We start from the raw sequence: 18410 nt of genomic DNA, 5'->3' as shown, positions 1-18410 counted from the left end.
AGTTGCAGCCAGAGGGATTTGGGTTAGACTGACAGTAAGGTCAGGCAGATCAGCTTCCTGCGGTGGCCCTGCTGCCCCAAGTCTCTGGAGGCTGTGTAATCACTTGTCCTCTCTGGTGAAAGCCACACTGGTTTAGGATGTGGGTGGGGTGTGGTGGATACGCTGCAGGTCTGGACCCACTTCAGGCCTCAGGTTTCTCAGGGGAGGCCCTCCCCAAGTGCATTTTTCTATGGTTCGACTCCAGAAATTCTGTCTGGGAGGGAACATCTCCCTCCCTCCTCAGGCTGAGATCAGAGGCCTCCCAGAAATGGACATCCTTCCTTGGGCCCCAGCCCACCCATGGGCCTGAGCTCAGAGCTCAGAGATCTCGTCAGGGACGGGAAGTGCTCCTGCCTGCCTGAGATTAGGCTTCGGGGAAGTGTTTCGTGTTTCAGGCAAACTCAGTGCTTACCTTCAGAAAGGTCGCTACTTAAGAAAACACTACTTAAGCAAACAGCCTGGCAGGGTCTGTAGCTCCTCTCCTGCAAACCAGCAGCATTTCCAAGATGAAAATGGGAAAACAGAGCAGGAGAGAAAGGCTCTTCGTCTCCTGGATGAGCCTGTGTTGTGTAGCCTGTGACTGCTTCTGCTGGCGATGTCTCCAGGGCCTCTGTTACTTCTTACAAATCTCAATTTAGCCAGGAAGCAAAGTCCAAGCCTGGGCTGTGAGGCCTGCCCTGTGGGGCCATGCTGGGTGTCTATAACCCTGTGAGAGAAGGCCCCAGCATTCGTGACAGGCGTGTTCATGGACAGGGCTATTTAGGGCACTCATCAAACGAGCAATAACCAGGACTGCCCTTTTTGTTTTGTTTTGTTTTGTTTTTAGCCTGAGGAAGGGTCCCGATGTTGCTACTTCTCCAGATGTTTTCTTGTGGTAAAGCCACAGAGCAGAGATAGGAAATGAGGGGTGTGGAGGAGGTGGTTTTCAGAGCCTTCCACATAACAGATAACCAACTGATAATCTGTCCTCCATGGGGGCCCAGATTCCTTCTGTGCTGGACCTCCCCACTGAGCCCACCAACCTTCAAGCACATCCCTCTCGGGATTTTGTTTTTACCTTCTCTTAGACTCTCCGCCACCAGCACTGGAATTGCTGTCCTAATACCCTTAACGTGTCACCCGAAGAATGAGGCCTGGCCCCTTTGGGAATCGCAGTTTGAGGAGTGCCTGGACTTTTGGAGGACGCTGTGGTTGCATTATCTGACATTTACTCAGAGCTAGAGGGAGACACATGGGGACAGTCCTATTGGATTCTTTCTCTGTCGCTCTGTTCTTATCTCTCCCATCTCCCCTATTTCCTAGTGGGGAGAATGCTTTCTCTAAGGGCAGTCTGGTGGCAGGAATCTGAACTAAGACAGGGCGCCCAGGCTGGGCCCCAGTAAGGCCCATGATGGAAGATGTTTCTCTCCTGCCATGACATTCCCCTTTTGGTCAAGAAGTCTCCCTGAAGGCTATCCTCCTTCTTTCCTTCTGTCTCTTCTGGTCCTCCCCTATGTGAATGAAGATTTTGTGGGAATGGGAGCCTTATTGGCACCTTCTAGAGGGTGAGGCAGATGTCCTGAACTCCTGGACACAGGGGCAGGGACCTGGGGTTCTGAAGCTCTGCCTGCAGGAGGAGGGCATGGTCCAGAAGGTGGGACATTCTCTTTGGGTGGGTTTGGTAAGTGGGCCCACAGGGTGTGGGGACAGGAACTGGACTGTGTTTGGAGAAGGGTGATAAAGGCTGTAGTCTGTCCACCTGGGACTCTGTTGTGCAGTCAACACAGGCAGAAAGCCCTGCATTGACCCACTCACCTGTATTGACATGTCAGCCCAGCTGCCCCATTAGGTTACACCATTCTTAGGTGTGTGTGCCAGAGCCTGGAGGCCTGAAGCCTGCGTCCCCGGGCTGCCCTGGCCTCCAGAGGGTGATTTCAGGAGCAGATTTAAAACCCCCGCCCTGCTTCACTTTTAAGACCTGGGCTGAGCTTGTAGTGCTGGGCTCGTACTCTGTGGGAGCAAGGGCTTGGAGAATGTCTAGAGGATGGGTCTCAGTCCAGGATGGGAGGCAGGCTAAGGAGAGCAGGCAGGAGCTGAGATCCTGGGCCAAGCTCAGGCCTTTGTCCTCTGTCCCCTCGGAGTTGCGTCAGCATCTGTTGTCTCTGGAGATTTCTCTCTCAGGCTGGGAACTCTGAGGACACAGCCTCTCAGAATGTGACACCCCCCCCCCCCCACCGCCCCAAGCGCCCAGGCCAGGCCCCAAGCACGACTGACTGCTAGGACAGTAATGGGAGAGGGTCAGCCAGCATCCACTTGCTCTCTGCTGATTTCAGGCTCTGCTTCCTCTTCTGAACCTGGAAGAATTCCATTCAGTTTTCCAAGCATCTGTTTTGCTCTTGGACTTGCTCAGCCCTCTGTGAGGTGACCCATGATGGACGACAGGCCTTCTGCAATGCAGGTGCTTGTCACCAGGAGGCCTGGGCAGATCGCTGGGAGTCTGGAGAGGGGGCCACTGGGCAGGCAAGGAGAGCTTCTGACAGATAGACTGGGAGGGTCGTGGAGGTCAGGCTTGGTAGTTGGAAGGCATATTTGATGAATCAAGGGCATCTTCCTGTTGCTGCTGATTTGGAGATGAGTGGGAGCCAGAATGGCTAGTGCTAAGGAATTTGGGCTTTAGCCGGTGGGTGATGATTGGCCGTTGCAGGAGTTTGAATAAAGGATGGGTGTTATAGTGATGCTGAATATCAGAGCTTCCGTTATTGAGCCCTTCCTATGTGTACTTTATGTGTTATGTCCTCTGATTTCATCCTCAACTGCAGCCCTCTAAGGAGGGTATCGCTATCCTGCTTTCCCAGAAAACCCGAATCTCAAAGGTCACCCAAGCTAGCAAGAGGTGGAAGTGTGATTCCAAAGCCAGACTGACTGGGTGCAGGGAGTGGCCAGACGATTGGCCCCTGCCATCCCCTGACACCTGGGAGATGGGGGTGCTCCCTCCAGGAGGAGGAGGAAGGGAGGTGAACTGCCTCAGGGGCAAAGCTTCCCTGGAGGGAGTCTTTGTGAGCTGTTTCCTGGAGAGTTCTAGAAAGGAAGCTCCTCATCGCTTTGCCACGCTTAAGAGTGATGAGCTGTGTTCTAGCCCTCATCCCTCCCTCCTTCATCCATTCAACGCTGGAGGGTGAACTGGGGGTGGATGGGGGCCTCCTGCTGGGCTGATGGGATCCCAGCTGTGTGGGGAGAGTACGGTGCAGCCCCATGGACTCCTGCTGTCTGGGGACCTCAGGGCGGGGGCCACTGGCTGGGAAGCACAGGTTCCAGGGCAGGGGAAATGGGTGTGGAAAAAGCTGGGGCGGCAGCAGCAGCAGCAGCAGGCAGATTTATTTAGGCTCTGTTCGCTTTAGGTGTTTGCCTTTCCTGGGCCGGTGGGCTGGTGAAGACAGGGAAAGTTCATCTCTATCCACATGCTAGATTAGCCCCTCTGAGCACAGGACACTTTGTTAGCTCTGCCGGCTGGGGCCTAGAGGGTGGGCAGGGTGGGTCCCCGAAGGCCTCTTTCAGGGGCAGTTTTCATACTCTTCCTTTGGGGCCTCTGTGAAGGAAGCAGGTGCTCTGGCTTGCTGGCCCCACCCCTGGGGTTTCTGAATCAGAAGGTTGGGATGGGGCCCAAGAATTCGCACTTCTAGCCAGTTCCCAGGTGCCACTGCTGCCACTGGTGTGGGGATCCCTCCCTGAGAGCCGTCTTGCTAGACAATCGAGTGAGAATTTGTGGTGCCTCTTCCTTCGTCCAGCCTTGCTGCTTGGACAGGTCTGTGGTCTGGAGCTAGTCCTTTCCACCTGAGAAAGCCACATCCTGCCTTAACGCCCTGGCTCTAAGGACACTTTCCCCTGTGGCCACACTGAGAACTGTGTGTGCTGGGCCATCTGTCCTCTTTTTTCTCATTCTTCCTGGGTTTATAGTGCTGTTCACACTCCCTGAGGACTGGGAGTCACTCTCACTAACAGGGTTGGGGGGGGGGTGCCCCATGGCACCTCGCACAGCCCCTGGCACGTGGAGGAACTAGGGCCCAAGTGGGTCTGATTCAGCTGGGCCATTGTCACAGTTAAGCCATTCTCAAAACCAGGAAATTGAGATCCAGCTGGCGAGAGATTTCACCGAAGTCTCCCAGGACGGTTGGGGCAGAGCCGGAACTAGAACCTGGCTTCTTGGGCTCTTATTATATACTGTCTGTATAGACCATTTTATAGAAAGAAATTCTGTAAGCTTAGAACACCAGCTAGTTTTCCAGGTCTTTCCTATACCTGCAGGGTACATTTGTGTGTGTGTAAACGTAGCCTGTATAGCTAGGACTTTGTGTCTGTTGGAGTTTTTAAACTTAACAATTTGTATACTAATTTTCCTGCTGAGTGTACAAATGAGTGTCTCTTGTGGGCCGTTCCTGCATTATCTCCTCTAATTCTCACAGTGGCACTGAAGGCGCATACTATGATTGTACTCCTGCCATAGAACATCCCATGGAGGTGATGTTCCATGGTTTGCTTAATGTTTCCCAAGCACAGAGGACTGAATTGGTGTTTAGAATTGTCACTGTGGGTCCAGCGCTTTTAGCGCTACCCCAGGCCACCTCTTACATTTCTATGCGCCCACCGTACATCATTGATGGATTATCCAATCTGATTTTTTTAATTGAGGTGAAATTTGCATAACACAAAGCCATTTCCACATGCATTAATTCAGTAGCATTTAGTACATTTACAGTGCTGTGCGACCACCACCTCTGTCTCGTCCCAAACATTTCTGGTCACCAAACCTCAAAACCGGTAATAGTCATTCCTAATTCTTCCCTCCCCCCAGGCCCTGGGCAACCCCTAGTCTGCTTTCTGTCTCTATGGACTTCTCTATTCTGGATATTTCATATAAATGGAATCATGTAATGTGTGTCTTTTTGTGTCTGGCTTCTTTCTATTCAGCATAATGTCTTTGAGGCTCATCCATGTTGTAGCATTTATTAGTATGTCATTCCTTTTTATGGCTGAATAATATTCAGTCACATGGCTGTAGCACATTTTGTCTGTCCAGCCCCATGTTGTTGGTGACCAGAGAAACCTAAGGGCCAATGTTGGGTGCTAATGTTTGAGAAGCGAGGGGTCTAGGAGAGGAGTTTATAGTGGGTTTTTTTTTTTTTAGTTTATTCATTTTTGAGAGAGAAAGAGAGAGAGAGAGAGAGTAGGGGAGGGGCAGAGAGAGAGGGAGACACAGAATCCAAAGCAGGCTCCAGGCTCTGAGCTGTCAGCACAAAGCCGGATGCGGGGCTCGAACTCACGAACTGCGAGATCATGACGTGAGCTGAAGTAGGACACTTCACCACCTGAGCCACCCAGGTGCCCCTTGGAGAGGAGTTTATACATGGGGGACTGCTTGGGACAGTGGGAGAGTGGGAGGGTGTCTAGAGTTGGTGGTCAGGGTTGAGCCTGGGTATGTGGCCTGGAGGGATCTAGTGGGCAGAGCTGGATGAGGAAGCCTGGCAGGGAGGGGGTGTCACATTCCTGGAACAGAGGAGCAGGCAGTTCAGGGAAATGTGGTGGCTGAACTCCAAAGATGTCCCCAAGCCTGGATGTGAATGGTTTCAAATGGAGGAATTTTGATCCAATACCAAGGGGTGACCTGGTGCCCAGATGGAAAAGGTCCTGTATTTCCTGAGAAATGGGAGCAATAGCTATGGCCTGGCTTGCAGGGCGGGTGTGTGAGTGACAGGCTGGCTGAGGGTGACCGTGTGTCCCCGAGAGGAGCTGGCATGGGGCAGGGGTGGAGAGGGCCTGGACACTGTCAAGAGCCTTATAAGGAGCCCAGCTGGGTGGAGTGGTGGGAATGCTGGCTTGCTCAACCCCATGTCCCCCGAGTGTCCTTGTCCCTCCCATCTTTACAGCAGTCAGTGCTCATTAAACCATTGTGCCATTTGAGTGATCACAATGGTGGTGCCATTCCACCAGAAATGGAAAGGGAACAACCCTGAGTCTCAAGAGCACGATTTCAGGAGGAAAAATCCCTTTCCTCCCCTCTTTGCTGCCTCCAACTCAAATGAAAACACCACTTTGCTGGTCCGTGGTACCTGACAGTTATTATCTCTGTAACTGACTGGAGAATTCTTGTTTTGAGTGTTTTAAAATGTAGGTATTATTATTCCCCAGGTGTGGCGAGGCCAATTGCCATTGAGAAGATCAGTTGTTCCTCACAGTTTCCCTAGGAGGGGGCGCCATGTGCGGAAGCACTGTGGTGGGTCAAGAGACAGAGTGAGGGGGATTCATGGACGAGAGCTTTGATTGGGGTTTCTGTGGGAAGGAATGGGCGAGGCAGAGTAAGCAGGCTTGGGATGGGTTCGTTTGAATAATTTCAGCGGGCTTTGGGTGTAGGGACTGTCCCTGGCCTGGTGCCTGTCCCTGGGGTGATTAGGGCAGGGGAGTAACGGTGTGGAGTGTGGGTGCATAAAAGCTTGATAAAGGAGGTGATTGGCAGTTTGGGCCCTGGATTGGTTGGTTTGCATATAAAAGGTTTGCAGGCAGGTGAGAGGCAAGTCATTTGCTCTCTTTAGGAATTGACTGGACTGCAAGATGTCAAAGCATCCAAAAAACAGAAAAATAAAAAGACATGATAGATATGGTGGGGAACGTCAAGGACCTGGTTTTCAGCCGGGTCCTCCTGGTGCTCTGTGCTCAGCTTTCTCTGATCCTGAAGGGAAGAACAGTTGGAGTTCAGCTTCTCTGCCTGCATGGACTCTGTGTCTGGATAAGGAGGACTTGGAAGGTGGACAGACTACAGTCTGAGTTGACTTATGTCTGCCTGTCCCTCTCTGTCAGCTCTGGCACTCAGAGCCTCCCCAAGGGCCTGAGGGAGGAGCGTGCAGGGGTGGGGCTGCTGTGGTCACCAGGTCTTTTGGCTGCAGAATCAGGGCCACAGCAGCCAAGAAGACAGGCCTGGGGAGCCTGCACTGGTTGGCTCACAGGCCTTCACTGAGCTGCTCTGCTTTCAGGCGCTGCTCCTGCCAAACAGCAGCCACAGTGATGGGAAACCCTTCCTGGCGGTTCTAGCATACTCGCTTCCCACTGCTCTCCCTCTGGCATCTCTGTGTTGTCCCAGAAGCACCCTAGAGTCAGGGAGGGTCTGTCAACTTCTGTCTGTGCTGTGTAGGCAAACTGAGGCTCAGAGGCCAGAGTTAGGGGCTCAAACCCCAAAGTTAATTAATACATTTACCGGCGCATTCTGACCGGGCTTCTCTTGGGAGCCAATTGAAGATAGGACATGAAAAGATGGAGTAAGACAGAAATATATGTGTGTCACCCATCTTCCCTTGCGGCCAAGGGAATCATCCTCAGACTCGTCTATGCTCAGCTTGACTCCTTCAAGGGTGCCGGGGTAGTGAGCCCTGGTTTTGTGACTTTCTCACCATGTTCCATCTGATTTGAAAATCCCCTGTTGCTGAACTCGGAGTGGCTCTGGGGGCACATACACATAGCCCACAGAGCTGCCAGGAGCCCTGGTCTGATGGGAGGGGGGCGGGGGATGAAGGTTCCCATTTCTTTTCCTGCGCTGCCTTCCCACCCAGGAGGCCTGTGTGAGTGTTTGTTCTGGGCATAGTGCACATTCTTCTCTCCAGAACGCAGCTGGAGAGAAGGGACAAGGCAGGAACCAGGCCCGGAACACAGGCAGGGACATGGGCCAACCACCCGCCTTCTGGCCCCATCTCACTGGCTACGCCAGGGCAGGAAGTCCTGGGTGGGGCTGGTGAGGCAAGGCCAGAGGTACCAGGAGGCCCTCTGCTTGATGCTCTGAACTGGCCAGCAGCTCGAGGATAATCACGTCCATACCCTGTGTCTGAGACAGTGTCTGTCCAAGATTGGAAGCAATGGGAAGGGGGAACTGTCTTTGTTTGGGTCTTGTGTTCTCAGCACCAGGGTGCATGGGTGATGCTTGTTAACCAGCATTCATGCTGCATTTGAAAGTCCCTGTCCAAAGCCTGCAGGCAGCATCCCTGAGCTTGGCCCGGGCAAGGTTGTGAGTCAGACACCGTGCTGATTGTGCCCCTTTGCTGGTACTTTGCAATCAGCTGTTCTGTCTTCTTCAGTGTTTCTTGGGTGGGCATATCTCTGTTCTTCCTCACCAGATTCCAGATTCTTCGAGGGAAGAATCGCTTCCTCATAAACTAACCAAACTTGAAATGTTTGCTTACTTGGGAGGATGAACACCTTCATACAGCTGACTGTTATCAAAGCAGCATGTAAGGGAGGTGGTAAGAGAGAGAGGATTCCCTTCTGGCTGGAGGGGTCAGAGAAGACCTCATGGAAGAGGGACTGTGAACGGGTATGGATTCAAAAGAGAGATGGGATTGAAAGCAGAAGAGATAGACAGTGACAGAGAAGAAGGAGGGACCCAGCGTTCTGAGGGGCATTGTGTGAGGAGAGGCCCCTGGAGGGCTGGGAAAGGCTGGCTCAGGGGTTTGTTCTTAATCTCATGGTCAGCAGAAGCCCTTTGGGAGCTTTTGATTGATGTGGTTCGTTCATCCATCTGGCAGTGGTGTGGCAGTGAGGGGAGGGAGAAGCTGGCATCCTCAGGAAGATGGAGGTGAGCCCCGATGGCTCACTGTGCTAAGCCACTCAAGAACACGCTGGAACTTTTCTCAGAGTCGTTATGTTAGGTGATGTTATTACCATCCCCATCTCACAGATAAGGTAACTGGACTCAGGTCCCACATGCCATAGGTGGTGGAGTCATGATTCAAACCCAGGTCTTTCTGGCTCTAAATCTGTGCTGTTCGTGCTACTCAAGACTCTGCAAGATGTGAAGGTACTGGTAAAGAGACCCTTTGATTTCACTGTCCATCACATCAGTATGGAGAAATGCTTTAATGGTTTTTTTTTCTTTTCATTGCCAGTCTTTGATTATATAATAAATATAACATAAGTTCATGTTCTTTGCCCAAAAGAAAGTACTGTAGGCATGACTAGTGTCCTCTTTGAACACTCTCCCTAACTATGGTCCTCTGAGGTCAGGACTCAGGCTGATCCTGCTTTTTTCCCCACCCTGCAAGAACAGTCACCTCGATCTTTCCACCATTTGCTTAGTGACACCGTACATAGGTGTCCCTGGGCCAGTTAATAGTCATTTAGGTGGTCTCCCCTGCCATTCCCACCTTCCCCATTTTGATCCCAGCCACTAACTGGGCTCCAGTGAACACAGGTTGAAAATCATAGGCTCTAGGATATATGTATATACGGTGGTCACACGTATGCTTATTTTTATCCTAAGTGCAAAAGCCTCAATTTTTTTTTTTTTTTTTTTTAGTTAGAGGGATGGGGCAGTGGCATGGTCATTCCCCACCTCTATGTGAATTATATTCGTCCCTGGTCTCCTAGGATTTTGTTTTTCCTGTGGAGGAGTCCTCATGTGCTTGGCATTTCCCTGACCAACCCAGCCGTGGGTCTGGCCTTAGCATCAGTGTCCCTTTTACCATCTCTCTGACCCCTCCAGACCTGCTTGAGCCATAAGTGATGTTGGGGAACTTCAAATCAGGATCCTCGTTATATACATTGTCTCCAAAATTATTTATGCACATTTGGAAATTTCAAAAAGTAGAAAAAAAGCATATGCATGCAGAGTACCATCACTCTAAATTTTTTTTGATGTCTTTATTTATTTTTGAGGCAGAGAGAGACAGAGCATAAGCAGGGGAGGGGCAGAGAGAGGGAGATACAGAATCTGAAGCAGGCTCCACGCTCTGAGCTGTCAGCACAGAGCCCAACACGGGGCTCGAACTCACGGACTGTGAGATCATGACCTGAGCTGAAGTTGGACGCTTAACTGACTGAGCCACCCAGGCACGTGTAGAGTCCCATCACTGTAAACAGCCACTATTGGCCTTGTGGCATTATCTTTCGAGTTTTGTGAATATGTATGTGAGCGCATGCAAAGGCGTGCAAAACTTTTATATAGTACTAGCCTTTTTGTATCCTGCAGTTTTCACATAGCTGAGAGCACGCTCTTGCTTGATGCTTTTGTTCTTTCATGTAACTGTATAACTTCACTAAGTGGATTTACCATACGTAGTTTAGCCATTCTCCTATTATTAGACATTAGCTCATTTCCAGTATTTTAGTGTTATAAGTAGTGTTGAGATGAAGGTCCTTGCACATAAAGCTTTTTCCTTATTTAGGTTGATTTTCTTGGGATTCTCAGAAGTAGAATTACTGGGTCAGAGTTTGAACATTTATAAGGCTCTTGACACATATTGCCAAATTGCTGTACAAAAGGATCGAGCTGGTTCGCATTCCCGCTAGCTGGGTAAGCGGTGCCTATCCGGCTGCATCTCGAAGCATCCAGCTGCTTATGTTACAGACGAGGAAACCGAAGCACACGGATATGAAAGGGGTGAGCCAAGGATGCATGGCTCCTGGGCAGCAGAGGTGATTCTGGAACCCAGGCCATGAACTATCTCACCACCTACTTCTACTTTAATAACGTTGTCATGTTTTGAGCTGTGTCCCAGCCTCTCTGTAGGGACAAAGATATCATAGACAGAACTCGGTTGCCTCTGAACCACGTCCACTGCCCTGCCTGCATGTGTGCATGTGCACAATGGGGAGTGTTTGTGTGTTAAGAGTTTGGGTCTCGTCCTGGCACGGCCTTTGCACGCTTCACTTCACCCTCCTCTGCCCCACCCCCTCTGCCGACTTGTGTCCTCTTACCTGTTAATATTAGTGACTGGCCTGCTTGCTTCGCAGGGTCGGTATGTGAACTAGCTCGTGCCGAAAGCACCATGATACAGTAAGGCACGATATAAAGGAAATGTGCTGTTTTGATTGTGGTTATTCCTTAAAGCACTCCCAGGATGGGAGATGCAGCATTAGGGCATTGAGGTCTGAGTTAAGTCACTAATTTGTAATGACATTTTGTTCCACAGAACATTGAAGGCGTCTACCAGAGAGGCGTTCATCAAGATAAAATAAGACTAAGAAAAGTGATGCTGTACAACAATGTGCATGAAGTTAGTAATCCTGCACTGTAGACTTAAACATTTGTTATGAGGGTAAACTTCATGTTATGTGGTTTTTACTACAATAAGCAATAGGGAGAGGGGAATAAAAGGGGACATATGAAGACAATGCAGAAGGGACACTCATTACATCCTTCAGAGGTCAAAGAGGGACTATTTTAACTCAAAGGTACAAGCCGATGGATATACCCAAAGCTCTCTAGACTGGCCCGTCCAATAGAAACATAATGTGAGCCACGTGTATACTTTAAAAATTTTCTAGTGTAACCACATTTAAAACAATGAGAACAAACAGGTAAGTTTATTTTTAGCACTGTATTTTATCTCACCCCAAATATGCAAAGGATTATCATTTTAACGTGCAGCCAGTATAAAAACAAATCATCAGTGAGATATTTTATATCTTGACTGAGTCTTTGAAATCTGGTGTCTCTATGATGCTTACAGTAGATCTCATTTGAGACTAGTCATATGTCAAATGTCCAGTAGCTACATGCAACCAGCGCCACTATTTTGAACTGCTCAGCTACAGAACATGTCCAGTGTTGCAGAAAGTTCCAGCAGATAGCCCTGCCCTGGACTTCAAATCCTTCAACTTGCCTTAGGAGCCACAGCTGTGGTATGGAGAAGCCAAGGAAGGACTAGGGCCCTGCGTGAGGCATGAGGCTTAGAGATAGCGCCCCCAGCCCTGTGCCTGGAGAATTCTTATGCGGAAGGCGGGGACACTGTGCTGTTGGTCCCTAGGGAGTGCCTAGTCTGATGGAGGAAGCTGCATGGTGGGTCCTCTGGGAGGTCCCAGTCTCGCAGCCCAATGAGAGAGAAAGTTATCCCCTTGAGGAGTTGGCCTTGAAGTTACAAACTTGGAGCCCACAGTCTGATGGTCATTCACAGTAACATCATGGCGGTTGCAAGTAGTTATAGTGATGGACTACAGCGTGGCCTGTTGTGGAGGTGAATGTGAACCAGGAGGCAAAGACCTTCAGGAGGGATAATGGCACGAGCAGAGAAAAGGGCAGAACAGGAAATGTTGGTACAGAGCAGACTGGCATGACTGCAGTGGTGAGGACCTAGGGTTGAATTTGGAGTGTGTGGGGGCGTAAACACCATAAAGGTTTAGATGAGATCTGATAAGCCAGAGCAAGCTATTTTAGGCACTGAAAAGTGATTGGATAAAAATAGTATTTGAAGAAAATTATCCCGGTGGTGGTGGCCGTGAGCTTGATGGTGTAGACGAGGGGAGCCTGGCCTGGGATGTGGAGCTGAGGTGATAAGGGACTGACTCATCCTTGCACAGAATCTCAAGAAGTGAGCACCTTCCAGTGTCCCTGTATCATCTCAGCCCTGGGACCTAGGCAGACCCCCCGCCCCGGCCCCCGCCCGAGACCGTGCGAAGGCCTGGACAACAGGCCCGAATCAGGGTGTACTCCACCCTCTCAGTCACTCTGTAGCTGGGTGGTGTGTCCCAGCCCAAGGCTTGGTGGAGCCCTTGGCTTTGGAGAAAGCCCTGGGCTTTGTTAGAGGTCACCTGGGGGCCTTGCTGGTGAGGTGCTGGGAGAGCTGGTTGCCACGGCAGTGGGTACTCTGAGGAGGAGGGCAGCCTGTGGCTGCTTAGGTACTGCAGGGCCGAGGGGATGGGGCACCCCAGACAAGGGGGTGCTTGAACCCCAAGCCCCTGTGAGCAGCTTTGTCAGTGCCCAGCAGCTGGCTGGACTTGGCCACAGGAGAGTTCACCCTCAAATTTCCCTTCTTACTCTCTTCCTGTCCTCTCTTCACTCTTCCCAGGAGCCTCTCGAGCCAGGTGCACTGCTGGTCCTGCGTCTCCCCCACACAGTCCCCTTCACTGTTTTATCCCTAAAATAAAACAAAGCTTGAGCCTGCACCGGTTTAAGCCCTTTTCTTCCTCCCTTTCCCCTCTGGCTGGAATAAAGCCCACTTTGCTTAAGATCAGACGGGAAAAGTGATTGGGAGTGGGGAAGAAGATCCTTCAACCAGAACAGGAGGGATTTAAGCTCGACATGAGGAAGAACTTCCAGATCTGAAGATTAAGTGCTGGAATGGATGAGTCAGCCATTCCTTTCCACGGCAGTCTTTGAGGACAGGGGAGACTCCTGCGAGAAAAGAAGGACCTAGGGATTCTGGATGTTTCTGTGCTTCGCCCTCCTCTGTGCCACAACGTAGAGTAAGGAAAAAGTCAGTGAGGCAAGGCACAGAGGAAATTGCTGGCAGGGCCCCTTTCCCTTCCACCTAGTTCCACCCATTCTCAGGAACACCAGGACAGAGACAAATTTAGTCCTTCTATTTTTTAGAGTTTATGGAGGAAAACATTAGCATAAAATCCTTGTTGGGCAAGGGGGAATTCCTTCCCAGCTGGACCTCCTTGTTTCCTTCCTAATTCTGGGAGATCACATTGTACGTGAGTTTCCCCAAAGTGGTGGGAAGGGTGAAGCATGCATGGGAGTGTGCCCACAGGCGTGCACGCTTGTGTGTGCTCTAGAAAGCAGTCCCCGGTCTGCTGTGGCCTGGACACAGGTTTTCAAATCCAGCAAGTTTATCAAATGCCCACTAAGGGACCACACAGGCCCGTTCTCGTCTGCACACAGCTTACCGTTGAGCGGAGTGGGGGAGGCAGGTGTGCGGACAGCTGTGCTCAATACAGGATGGAGAGGCACTCACGGGAAGCCCCAGGCGGGGCCTGCCAGGTGAAGAAGATTTCAACAGGCAGAATGGGGTTTTGAAACGGAGAGAGGTAGCAGGCACTGTGCTAGGAGGTATACTGAGGGAGCGCCAGGAGCAAAGGAGGCCAGGCAGCGTGAAGATAGGTGTGTGTGTTTGGGAGAAAGGAGCCAGGAGTTGGAGCATGGGTATGTACTGGGGCCACAGTGGAGACCCACTGGGGGGCATTGCATGTCCTGGGTGGCCTATTTGTCACGTGTTTGGCCCAGGAGAAGCTGGGACTGAGGTTTCTGTCTGGACGCCGGGTACGGGCCTGATTGGCCTTCTGAGTGGAGAGAAGTCTATGTCCTTGAGAGCGGGGAGCCCTTCTGCTCACCACACATAGCCCAGGGAAAGTTGGTAAAGCGCAAAGGACAATTTTCGCTTACAAAACAAAAAAAATGAAGTTTGCACAGTAACCCCTCTGCCCCCCAGAACCCTTAGGGAACACGCCATTCTGTGTGGCCTTTTCCCAGATAATTAAAAATTTATGCCAACATTTATCATTATAACTTTTTAATGCTATCTTCCTAAAATATGTATTTTGTCCACCTCCTTAAGAAGTCCCTGATATAACCTTTTCTGGGTGATTTGGGCCATCCTGTGAGTATATTATCATGTTCTGCTGAAGAACAGGGCAGGCCAGGTCGGGGGGAGGGATGTTTGCTCCTGCACTAGATAGCCCCCGCTGCTGGATCTTTTGGATAACTTAAGCATGCTTTAAAAAAATCACTTTGCGTCTTCATCGTTAATAGACTGTCACCTGTCACTTCTCAAAGTTATCACAGTGCCTGCCCAGGCAGTTCTTCACCTCTCCCACCCCGACCCCACCTCCACTTCTAATTTGCTATTTCTAAACTGCACGAGCTTGGCAACTATATTATTAGAATTTGTGGAAACTAACAGTTATCAGGTACTTAGTGATAACCTGAGATTATCACTTATGGGTAAAGTTCAGGAATGTGAGTGCATAGTCTAAGTGACGCCTGTTTTGTCCCATAGGGGTGCCTTTTTGCTTATTTCTGGGTTCTCAGTTGTACTATGGAAGGATGAGGTACCTCTATGAATACGCATTCTTTTTATTCAAAAACCGTCAGATCCCCAGAAGGGAACATGAAAGTAGTCAATTTGTTAAGGTGGTAGGATTGGAGGCAGTATCTTTTTATTATTTTGTATTTGTATAAGAAAAAAATTTTTAAATCAAATTGAGTTAAGTGAATGAAAAAAAATTTTTAATTTTTTAAAATGTTTTATTCTTTTTTTTTTTTTTTTTGAAAGAGAGAGAGAGAAAGACAGAGTGTGAGCAGGGGAGGGGCAGAGAAAGAGGGAGACCCAGAATCCGAAAGAGGCTCCAGTCTCCGAGCTGTCAGCACAGAGCCTGACGCGGGACTCGATCATGACCTGAGCCGAAATCAGACGTTGAGCCTACTGAGCTACCCAGACTCCCCCCAAAAAAACTTTAAGTTAAGAAAACAGATTTAAAACGTTACCATTTAAAAATTTGTTGTTGTATGTAGTCTGTGAGGGTCCTCAGCACCTGGGGGTGGAGAGGAAGCTGGGATGGGGTGGGCAATTAGAGTCTGGCAGTGGTCTGCAGAGGGCCCCTGCTTGTGACAACAATAGCTGCCAGTTCATGAGCACCTGGCCGGGCCAGTCTAAATGGGCACTTTGTACATGTTATCTCGTTCTCATGTGACACCACACCCCTAGGAGTTAACGTCCTTGTCCTCATTTTACATGAGGACTTGGAGAAAAGGAATAACATGCCCATGGCCACAGAGCTGAGTTCTGAGTGAACCGGTTTGAACTAAGGCCTGTCCCACTCCCAAACCCCATGGTCCTTTCCACCTCTTGGGACAACGGTGTTGGCACACTGTGTGTTGGTGGGGGGAGGTTTCAGGTGGTGGGAACATGGGTTTCTGTGCGGGCGCACACATTTGCCTTGGTTGTGTCCTGATGCAGAGACTGAAGTTCCCAGTCTTCCTATGCCCAGTGCATTTGGAATCACATGTCCCTTGAGCCACTTGGGGTGAGGGAGACAGTGGTGGCCTCCCTGGGGATGTTGGTATCCTCCCCACCCCCGCGGTCCAAATAGCTTGTCCTATGGGCAGGTGGTGGGACACAGAAGGGCACTGTGTGTGTGTGTGTGTGTGTGTGTGTGTGTGTGTGTGTGAGAGAGAGAGAGAGAGAGAGAGAGAGAGAGAGAGAGAGAGAGAGAGATGGGGGGGAACTGGCACAGAGAGGGAAGCAGAGGAGGGAAATATCCATGTCCTCTGCCTGTGGGTCAAGGGGCTGGGTTCAGACTCAGCTTAGCCACTAGCCCCTGGCTAACTGACCTTAGGCCAGCCTTATCAGCCTCATGCCCTCTGGGCCTCAGGTTGCCACTCGTGAGATAAGAGAGCTGGAGATGGTTTCTTGGTCTCTACATGTGGGGTTTACGAGAGCCTCAAAGAGCAGGTCCTCACTGGCAGACACCAGCCCATCTCAACTTTTCCCCTCAGTCTTTGTAAAACCTGGCAGGCTCACAGAGCCTTCCATTCAGTGTTTCTCTGAGGGGAAAAAAAATCTTTATTGCTTTCGTAGCCCTCTCTTTCTGATCATAAAAGCCACACACAGCTCTTGAACACGGTCTGGAAAATTAGGAAAAAAGTATAATGGAGAAACTAAAATCACCCTTAATTCTATGACATTTCTATATGTCCTTCTAATCATTTAAAACCAAAATGAGTATAATATAGGATATACTGTTTTGTAACTTGCTTCCCCCACTCTGGCCACTACATAGTGAATTTTTCTTAATTATATGAAGTGAATTAGATGCGAGGAGGAGGCGCTCGTCCAGAGCAGGCGGACCTTATGCAGCCTGTGTCAGCACAGTTCTTCCGCTGGGGCTTCTGAAAACGACCCTGCCCTTACCCTCTGAGTCCTGGTCTGATGGGGAAATGTGACAGAGGGGGCCACGGGGGGGCTGCAGGTGCTCCTGGGATCAGAGACCATCCTTCCCCCTGAGGGATGGGGCTACTTTTCTGGAGGCTGGGAGAGCTGGTTGTAGAGTCACTGGCCACCCCAGGATGTGACCGCCCATTAGCCTGTAAGGCTGTGGTGCACAGCTTCCCTGGCCTAAGGAGGAGGTCATTCATATGTAGTCTGCACCATGAATGGCATCCCCTGGAGTTGTGCAATGACAAGGGTGGGCCTAAGCCCAAGGGACTGCCTGCGTCACCACTTGGAGTTAATAGGAGCCCCGGGCCTGGAGACAGCTGAGCACATTTCATGGGCTGAGGTTATTTTGGTCCTGTTTCCATCCCATGGCATTTGGACCTTGGGAAGGGGAGATGGTGGGAGCTGGGCTGCAGCAAGGCGTCCAGACTCCATGCAGGGAGTGTCCATGCTTCTCAGCTTCCTTGACTGGGTGAGGCTGCCTCTCAGGAAGGGCAACCCCATCGTCTGCCCTCAGTCCTCATCCCCGGGGTTTCTCCCTCCTTCTGGGTGGGAAGTCATAATTGTAATTTATAGCCTCTCTTTCCCAAGAGATGATCTTTCACTTTATTTTGTCCCAACTGCACTTGCTGTCCCCTGCACGGCCCTCAAGGACATCTGGAAGTGTTTAGACAGTCTGTGGTCATTGGGCAGCAGTACCACGGACCAGCTAGGTTTGGCCTAGCTCAGTGGCCCAATGGCCTCAGGGATGGCACATGCTTTGAAATTCTCAGAAGACGGCTTTTTTCATCCCAGACCCACACACTTTTGCTTCCTTTTCCATGTATCTCCTCCCATCCCACCCTGCAGGGCTCAGCGTGCCTGCACATTCTTTGAGCTTCTGGGAACCCCTTGGCCAATCTGTTTGGGCAGCTGGTCCTCGTGTGCAGGTGCACTGGGCGGCCCCCAGGCCCCAGGAGGGGCAGCTGGGAAGTGCGCTGGCCCCTGCCCAAGGCTGAATCAGCGCAGTGTGCTGGTACTGTTTGCTTCTGGTTTTCCGAAGTCAGCTTTGGCCACCTCATTCCAGAGAGGAGGGAAACCTCAAGATGCCCACCTCTGGCCCTCATGAGTCTCTGTAGTACTTGGTTGAAGTTGGAATGAATACTCCCTTCTCATTTGGAGATTTGGGGGAACAGTCCACAGAGATGAGCCCCCATAGATACAGACCTCAGCCTGCCACCCTGTGCAGATGAAGGGGGAGAAAGAAGCAGGACGAGTCCATCCTGGGGATGTGACTGGGAAACCCAGCTGCCAGGTCCAGGTCTGCCTGGTGGCTTCGCCCACAGCCACTAGAGCCCAGCCCAGCCCTTGCTACTTGCTCCGTGGCACCTCTTAGTCCCCTAAAACAACTTTTTATCCTCCTTTGGGTCTCCGCCCCTCTGCAAATCTAAGCAGAGCTATAAACCCTCCCTGCAGGGAAATGTACTTCTTCGCACACAGAGAAAGCTCAAAACCATCTTAGGGGGTCCTGGGTTCCCGAAGACCACCTGTGCACGCCTCAGAGCCCCTGCTAACCAGATCGCACACAGCACGGCTGGACCTCCGTGGCCCATTCCACCAGTGTGTGCAAGAGGGGAACGGGCTTGAAGACACGGGGTGGGGGGCATAGAGGGCGAGGAGAAGACTGGCACGGCACCGGGTGATTAGTGGACCCCGAAGGCT

General features: G+C 50.9%; 1 protein-coding gene across 4 annotated transcripts in view; it reads left to right on the top strand.

The window, feature by feature from the left end:
• ADCY5 (adenylate cyclase 5) overlaps positions 1-18410 on the top strand; it is a 146334-nt gene that overhangs the window by 29583 nt on the left and 98341 nt on the right. Inside the window, exons 1-2 of one of the 4 annotated variants that reach the window (XM_053220949.1) lie at positions 9803-10432; positions 10965-11048. The exons of 1 other annotated variant lie outside the window; for it this stretch is intronic. In XM_053220949.1, the coding sequence (XP_053076924.1) occupies positions 10391-10432; positions 10965-11048 (126 nt within the window). In that variant the 5' untranslated portion in view covers positions 9803-10390. Of the gene's footprint in view, positions 1-9802; positions 10468-10964; positions 11049-18410 lie in introns of those variants that run through there. 2 more of the 4 variants (XM_053220950.1, XM_053220951.1) reach the window with 2 other exon arrangements.

This window comes from Acinonyx jubatus, chromosome C2 (genome assembly GCF_027475565.1).
Source record: "Acinonyx jubatus isolate Ajub_Pintada_27869175 chromosome C2, VMU_Ajub_asm_v1.0, whole genome shotgun sequence".
Classification (NCBI taxonomy): domain Eukaryota; kingdom Metazoa; phylum Chordata; class Mammalia; order Carnivora; family Felidae; genus Acinonyx; species Acinonyx jubatus.
Note: the sequence above shows the minus strand (reverse complement) of the source record. Positions and strands in the feature narration are given on the sequence as shown.